General features: G+C 44.2%; 1 protein-coding gene across 2 annotated transcripts in view; it reads left to right on the forward strand.

Moving 5' to 3' along the window:
- CAGE1 (cancer antigen 1) overlaps nt 1-8,328 on the forward strand; it is a 74,957-nt gene that overhangs the window by 23,429 nt on the left and 43,200 nt on the right. The window contains exons 8-9 of one of the 2 annotated variants that reach the window (XM_014548272.1): nt 1,270-1,350; nt 1,568-1,672. In XM_014548272.1, the coding sequence (XP_014403758.1) occupies nt 1,270-1,350; nt 1,568-1,672 (186 nt within the window). Of the gene's footprint in view, nt 1-1,269; nt 1,351-1,524; nt 1,673-8,328 lie in introns of those variants that run through there. The other variant, XM_014548276.1, reaches the window with a different exon arrangement.

Consider the following 8,328-nt stretch of genomic DNA (forward strand, 5'->3'; position numbering starts at 1 on the left):
TGCCCCTAACTGCCCCCCCGCCGGCCTGATCACCCCCAACTGCCCTTCCCTCCTGGCCTGATTGCCCCTAACTGCTTCTGCCTCAGCCCCACCACCATGGTTTTGTCCAGAGGACATCCGGAAGGTCTCCCAGTCTAATTAGCATTTTACCCTTTTATTAGTATAGATAGAGGCCTGGTGCATGGATGGGGGCCAGCTGGTCTGCCCTGAAAGGGGTCCTGGATCAGGGTGGGGGTCCCCTTGGGGGGTGGGGCTGGCCTGGGTGAGGGGCCTGTAGCGGTTTGCAGGCTGGCCACACCCCCACCGGGATGGGAGTCCCCACCGGGGGCAGTGCCAGCCTTGATGAGGGGTTGGGGCAGTATGCAGGCCGGCCATGCCCCCATCAGGTTGGGGGTCCCCACTATGGGGTGTGGCCAGCCTGGGCGAGGGGCTGATAGCCGTTTGCAAGCTGGCCATGCCCCCATCAGGGTGAGGGTCACTGCTGGGGGGTGTGGCCTGCCTGGGCGAGGGGCTGAGCACTGTTTTCAGGCTGGCCACACCCCCATCAGAGTGAGGGTTCTCGCTGGGGGGCATAGTCAGCCTGGGTGAGAGGCTGAGGGCCGTTTGCAGGCTGGCCACGCCCCCATCGGGCTGAGGGTTCCTGCTGGGGGTGTGGCCGGCCTGGGCAAGGCGCTGAGGGCCATTTGCAGGGGCTGGTTTGCAGGCTGGCCAAGCCCCCAGCTTTGTCCGGAAGGATGTCCGAGAGGTCTCCAGAAGGTCTCCTGGTCTAATTAGCATATTACATTTTTATTAGTATAGACTTGAGGCCCAGTGCACAGATTTGTGCACATTGAAAGGAAATTAATTAGAAAGTGGGGTGGGACTGGGCGAGATGGGCCGGACACGCCCTGGATCCAGCCTCCTACGGTCCCTCCCTGGCCGGCTGCACCTGGGATGGCGCCTCGGCTCGAAGGGCATCTGCAGAGTGAGTGGGGTCCCTCCAGCAGGTGGGGGTCCCTCGGCCTGGCCTGCGGAGATCAGGCCAAAACTGGCTCTCCAACATCCCTTGAAGGGGTCCCAGAGTGCGAGAGGGCACTCTGCAAAGTTGCTGTTGCTCAGCAGCTCCTGCATTGAGCATCTGTCCCCTGGTGGTCAGTGCATGTCTTACCTATCAGCCGGTCGGCCAGTCAGCCAGTTGGCTGGTCGCTTAGCCTTTTATATATATAGATGTTATAGAATATAGTTTTATTTCTTCTCACTCTCTGAAATACAAAATGCTTTTTTTCTTAGCTACAGAAACATAAAGAAAGAATTGCAACTTTTAGAGAGTTAATTGCTAATGAAAAAGCATTTCAAGATCAGGTTATTGACGTGAGTTTAACATTTACTATGTACTGTCTTTACCATATAAAAATACAATTTCACATTTGTATATTCTCTTGGTAAATTTGTTTAACTCCTTCTAGCTGTAAATGCTTCTTTTATTCTAGCCCCTAAAAATCTCTTTGTTTCACTAATAAAGTATTTATTTTCAAATACTCAAAGGATTGTGAAAGTATTGGAAATGAGCACAAATATTTAATCTCAGGTTACAGACTTTGATTCAAATGAAACCAAGAATGTCAGAGATCCTACCTTATTGGGAGCCAAACTGGATAAGTACCACAGTCTAAATGAAGAGCTTAATATCTTGGTAAGAAAAAATTTTTGTTGCTTTGCTATCATTCTTATACATAATACCATTTTATTAACAAGTTTAAGAAATTGTCAGCCTACAAAAAATTTGCTTATTAAAATGGTCACACACTGGCATTGTGGCAGTATTATTTACCCACAAAGTATAGAATTGAATTTTCCATTTTCAGGTTTTGAAATTTTACATAATGTCCCATCTGATTTCTGTTAAGACTAATCAGATTAATTTCTTTCAAAATGTAAAATCAAAAGATATGTGCAATTTTTCATAGTGAATGAAACTTATTTATATTGTTGCATATGCTACCACCATCCTTATACCAATAGCTGTTTACAACAACCATGATTAAGGGGTGCTTAGGGAAACAGCACTCATAGTTTACTTTAGATGGCATCTAAAGATAAAGGCATCACTGAAAAGAAATAGTAGTTATGTAACTTAATGGAGGTGTTAGCTAATGGAATGGTGTTAAACATTTTGCAGTATATAAGTATATCAAAAGGAATTATATATCTTAAACTTACACAATGTTATATGTCAATTATATCTCAATAAAGTTGTAAAAAATAAAGGCAGATAAAACAGGAAAATATGTTAGAAGAAAATGAAAATAAGATCTTGGTAGCTAGATAGTTATAGAGTTACAATCCCAGTGTATCCCACTATGATGAAAAGGCGGTTCATCAACATAATTTATTTTTAATAGCAATTAATTTAAGAAGTTTATCATATTTCTAAATTATTAAAAATAAGCATATATACTAAATTTATAACATACCCATTCATCTTTTTAACATTTTTTTATTTTTTTCCAGAGAATATATCTTCGGTCCTTAGGCTTTATCCCCTTACATGGGCTTAGGTAGAGGTCATGGGGCAGCACCCAAAGGTCTAAATTGGGGTGGGGGTGTTCAGTCCTTCCGGGCTTCAGGAGAAGGATTCCTGACCACCTTGCTGTGAATGGCACAGCTCACACACAGCGGTGGAGTTTCACATACAGCTTAGGAAAAGCATAGGTGTGAGGACACTGGCTTTGGAAATGGCCCTAAAGGCTGTGGCTGAGGCCCCAACTGTGTCTGGAATGCTGAACTTCCTAATGGCCTTGTCCTTGGGCACACATTTAAGCAAAGTTGGTGCAGTGAAAAGGCTGCACATGGCTGTGGCCCTTTTTGGCATGACCGTTGTTCCTTCTTTTCTTGGTCATCTTGGAAAAGAGGACCCAAGAGAGCTCCACTCACCTTTAAAAGAAGAAAACATCCATTGCTGTGAAGGCTTAAAATTTTCTTCTTTTCTAATTAATTAATTTTTTTTCATTAAATGAGTAATTATTGACTTTCCACAAAAGGTTAAATGCTAGTCACTGTGGAGATAGAAAGCTAAGTCCAACATAGCCCCTGCTTCGAAGGAATCTAGGCAAGAAAATAAAATACATAAATAATTATTTACAAAGAGTAAAGGAAAAGTTTCTTGAAAAGAGATACAGTGACTCACATCTAAGAGGATGTTGTTTGTGAGATGACTGGAATTCAGAGGAGAAACAGATGATGGCCATGTCAGAGAATCATGGAAGACTTTGTGAAGGGGATAGAGTTGGCCCTTGAAGACTAGTAAAATTTGAGCATAGGGATATAAGTGGAGAGCACTCAGTAAATTCTGTCATTCATTAGCAGTTCTGTGCTTCCGACATAAATGAGATGAGAGTGGACCTTCATCTTTCCAGCACTGGGAAGCTGGAATGAGAAAAAGGGCACAAATGGGAGAGTCAGACATACTGTGTCACTTTTAATATGTGCCCCAGTCTTCCTTGTACAAACTATCTCATAAATAATCAATGAGGGAGAGAGTTCTTCATTGAAAACAGAAGAAAAGATGCATTTATAAAATTATGTTTTGCATCCCTGAGTAAAATAAGGAATCTAGGCTGTTATAATGGCTGCGAAAACCTTAAGTTTAAGACTGACAGGGAGCATTTAATGAATGGGTCAAACAGACAAACACCTGAGCCTGCTGATCAATTTCAACCCCACTAGAGGTGAGACAAGCAAACCTGGGCCTCTTAACCTGATGCAGGAGGATGCACACAGCATCTCTGAAGTAGTCTCACCAAAGCACTGGATCTGAAAGCCAGCTTCTAGACTTAGCTACCAGTCAACAGTGGATAAAGAGACATTAAATGACACCATGAAAACAAACCCCGAATGTGAAAAATTCTAACCAGTAAACAATTGGCATGAGGAAAGAGAGGGGGAGGAATAGCTATTATAGACTAAAGGAGATTAGAGACAAATCAACCAAATGCAGCATGTGAGACCTGTGTATATCCTGATTTGAACAAACCCACTATAAAAAGATATTTGTGAGCCCTAGCATTAAATGACACCATGAAAACAGACCCCGAATGTGAAAAATTCTAACCAGTAAACAATTGGCATGAGGAAAGAGAGGGGGAGGAATAGCTATTATAGACTAAAGGAGATTAGAGACAAATCAACCAAATGCAGCATGTGAGACCTGTGTATATCCTGATTTGAACAAACCCACTATAAAAAGATATTTGTGAGCCCTAGCCAGTTTGGCTCAGTAGATAGAGCATCGGCCTGCAAACTGATGGGTCCTGGGTTCGATTCTGGTCAAGGGCACATGCCAGGGTTGCAGACTTGATCCCCAGTAGGGGGCATGCAGGAGGCAGCCAATCAGTGTTTCTCTCTCATCATTGATGTTTCTATCTCTCTCCCTTTCCTTTTCTCTATGAAATCAATAAAAATATATTTTAAAAACAGATATTTGTGGTCTGTCTCCAGAGCCTGCCTACCCAGGAAGGCCGCATGGCTTATACTTGGTCATCCAGATCATTAGGGAGCAGCACTGGACCCGTACTCAATGTTCACTGCATATCTAATGCCCTTCCTACTATAGAAAACCTCTTTTTCTCTAGACCAGTGGTTTTCTAACAAGCTGCCGGTTGTTTGAATAGCGAGGCTCTAAAATCCCTAATTTGGAGAGAATTAAAAATGGCAGCAGAGTAAGTGGATGCTCCCAGGAATAAACTGGTATTATAACTAAAATACAGAAAAACTTACTGGATAATCAACAGAAAACTCGCAGGAGAGAACCCTGACACCTGAGGACTAAAAGTGGAGACCACATAGAGACTGGTAGGAGGGACAGAGGCACGAAAGAGCTGGCTGGGTGCCCACAGACAGCAACTGAAGTTCTGGAGAGAGATCACAGTTGGGGGGGGGGGGGTTGCCACTGAGAACTCTGGCATCTAATCCCCAAGCTGGGCCCCCAGCAGAAAGCATCAAAACTGAGGAGGGTACCCACATAACATCTGGCTGTGAAAAGCAGTGGGGTGCTATCTGCCAGAAAGTAATAGCTGAAAACTCAGGAACCCTCTTAAAGGGCCAATGCACAAAATTCCCTGTGGAGCCACCCACCTTGTGCCAGCAGAGGGACTGTGAAGTAGACTGGAGCTGTGAGGGCAGAAGCCACGACTGGGGATTTGGGGGCTAGAACTCAGAAGGCAGACACCCCAAGTTTTCTGAGCTGAGTCATTCCCTCACACAGTGGAGGACATCTCTCCCACATAGACATCTACCTTGCCTGGGGGGAAGACAGTTGACACATGCTATTGGAAAACACCTTGCCCTGAGGCCACTTAAGAGATTAAAAATAAGTAGCCTCCAGCCTCCAGGTAGTAGCAACTGCCGACCCTATTGAAAAAACTCTCGCCACACCTGAGAACAATTGCCCTGGCGGGGGAGGGGGGGTGAGCAATTCAAGTTGGAATCTTATCAGTCTGTAGGCAGAGGCAGTCTCTAGAGCAGCAGTTCTCAAACTGTGGGTCGCGACCCCTTTGGGGGTTGAACGACCCTTTCACAGGGGTCGCCTAAGACCATCGGAAAACACATATATAATTACATATTGTTTTTGTGATTAATCACTATGCTTTAATTATGTTCAATTTGTAACAATGAAAATACATCCTGCATATCAGATATTTACATTACGATTCATAACAGTAGCAAAATTACAGTTATGAAGTAGCAACAAAAATAATGTTATGGTTGGGGGTCACCACAACATGAGGAACTGTATTAAAGGGTCGCAGCATTAAGAAGGTTGAGAACCACTGCACTATAACCTCTGAGCCTCAGTTTCTTCGTCTGTAAAGTGGGAGGGGGTAGAGTAACAGTGTCTATCTGTGCCCAGTGCCTGAAACACCTGACTGATAGGAGGAGCTCAACAAATAGTCACCTGGAAGGTGACCTGGAGTGAATACAGACTTAGACCAAGATTTTCTTGAACATTGTAAACTTAATTCATTTTAATCTCTGCATGCCCCGTGACCCTAGCACAGGACCGGCACAGGACTGGTGCGGGAGAGCACTTGCTGGGAGAGTTGGAAGCAGCCATGGATGGGCAAGTGGGCACAAAGATGTGTGCACGGGTGGGTGGATGGACAGGCATGTAGCTGGATCAATGATGGATGGAGAAGTCGGACATCTGGGTGTATAAATGTGTGCTAAGTGGGGGGAGTGGAGGGATGGTGGGTGGGTGGGGTGAGGGTAGAAGAAATAAATACGGGACACGTAATACATAGTCACAAACCCAAACAGAAAGCCAAAATGAGGAGACAAAGAACCCCTAAATGAAAGAACGAGAGAATTCTCCATAAGAAGAGATAAATGAAGCAGAGATGAGAAACTGATCTGAAACAGAGTTCAGGGATTGATGGTAAAGATGCTCAACAGCATGTAAAAAGATATAGTAACTATGAAAAAAGAACAGTCTGAGATAAAGAATGACATAACACAAGTAAAGACCACATTGGAAGGAATACACAGCAGATTAGGGGAAGCTGAGGATCGAATCAGTGAATTAGAAGGCAGAGTTGAAAATATCACTCAATTAGAGAACCAAAAAGAAAAAACAATGAAAAAACAGGAGGACAGCTTAAGGGAGCTGTGGGACCATGTGAAACATAACAATCCTATATAATAAAAGCCCAGTTACCAAATGGCAGAACGACCAGAACCACGGGTCGATCAGTCACTATGATGTGCACTGACCACCAGGGGGCAGATGCTCAACACAGGAGCTGCCCCCTGGTGGTCAGTGCGCTCCCACAGTGGGAGCGCTGCTTGGCTGACTGGGTTGAGCAGCACTTCCACAGTGGGAGCAGCTGCTCAGAGGGCGGGTCCACAGCCACTCAGATGACCAGGATGAGAGGTGCTCCCACAGGGGGTCCATAAGACTGACACCTGATTTCTCATCAGAAACTCTACAGGCCAGAAGGAATGGCATAAAGTTCTCAAGGTAATGGAAAGCAAGGATCTGAAACCAAGGTTAAAATATCCAGCAAGACTATCATTCAAAATAGATAATCAAATAGAGCTTCCCAGACAGAAAAAGGCTAAAGGAGTACATCACCACCAAGCCAGCTTTACAAGAAATGCTACAGGGATTGCTGTAATGAGAAGAAACAAAGAGAAACCTAGCCATACAAAAATATAATAGCAATAAATAAGTACCTATCAGTAATAAACCTAAATGTAAATGGACTAAATGCTCCAATCAAAAGGCGTAGAGTAGCTCTGACTGGTTTGGCTCAGTGGATAGAGCGTCGGCCTGTGGACTGAAAAGTCCCAGGTTCGATTCCACTCAAGGGCATGTACCTTGGTTGCGGGCACATCCCCAGTAGGGGGTGTGCAGGAGGTGGCTGTTCGATGTTTCTCTCTCATCGATGTTTCTAACTCTCTATCCCTCTCCCTTCCTCTCTGTAAAAAATCAGTAAAATGTATTTTTTTTAAAAAGGCGTAGAGTAGTAGAATGGATGCAAAAACATGACCCAACTATATGCTGTCTACAAGAGACCCACCTCAAAATAAAAGACACACACAGGATGAGAGTGGAAGGATGGAAAAAAATTTTCCATGCAAACGAAAAAAAAAAGCTGGAGTAGCAATACTCATCTTCGACAAAATAGACTTTAAAATGAAGGCTATTGCCCTGACCGGTTTGGCTCAGTGGATAGAGCGTCGGCCCGTGGACTCAAGGGTCCTAGGTTCGATTCCGGTCAAGGGCATGTACTTTGGTTGCGGGCACATACCCAGTAGGGAGTGTGCAGGAGGCAGCTGATTGATGTTTCTCTCTCATCGATGTTTCTAACTCTCTATCCCTCTCCCTTCCTCTCTGTAAAAAATCAGTAAAATGTATTTTTTTTAAAAAGGCGTAGAGTAGTAGAATGGATGCAAAAACATGACCCAACTATATGCTGTCTACAAGAGACCCACCTCAAAATAAAAGACACACACAGGATGAGAGTGGAAGGATGGAAAAAAATTTTCCATGCAAACGAAAAAAAAAAGCTGGAGTAGCAATACTCATCTTCGACAAAATAGACTTTAAAATGAAGGCTATTGCCCTGACCGGTTTGGCTCAGTGGATAGAGCGTCGGCCCGTGGACTCAAGGGTCCTAGGTTCGATTCCGGTCAAGGGCATGTACTTTGGTTGCGGGCACATACCCAGTAGGGAGTGTGCAGGAGGCAGCTGATTGATGTTTCTCTCTCATTGATGTTTCTAACTCTCTATCCCTCTCCCTTCCTCTCTGTAAAAATCAATAAAATATATTTTTTAAAAAATCGTTACCC

Source organism: Myotis brandtii, unplaced genomic scaffold (assembly GCF_000412655.1).
Source record: "Myotis brandtii unplaced genomic scaffold, ASM41265v1 scaffold1144, whole genome shotgun sequence".
Taxonomy (NCBI): Eukaryota; Metazoa; Chordata; class Mammalia; order Chiroptera; family Vespertilionidae; genus Myotis; species Myotis brandtii.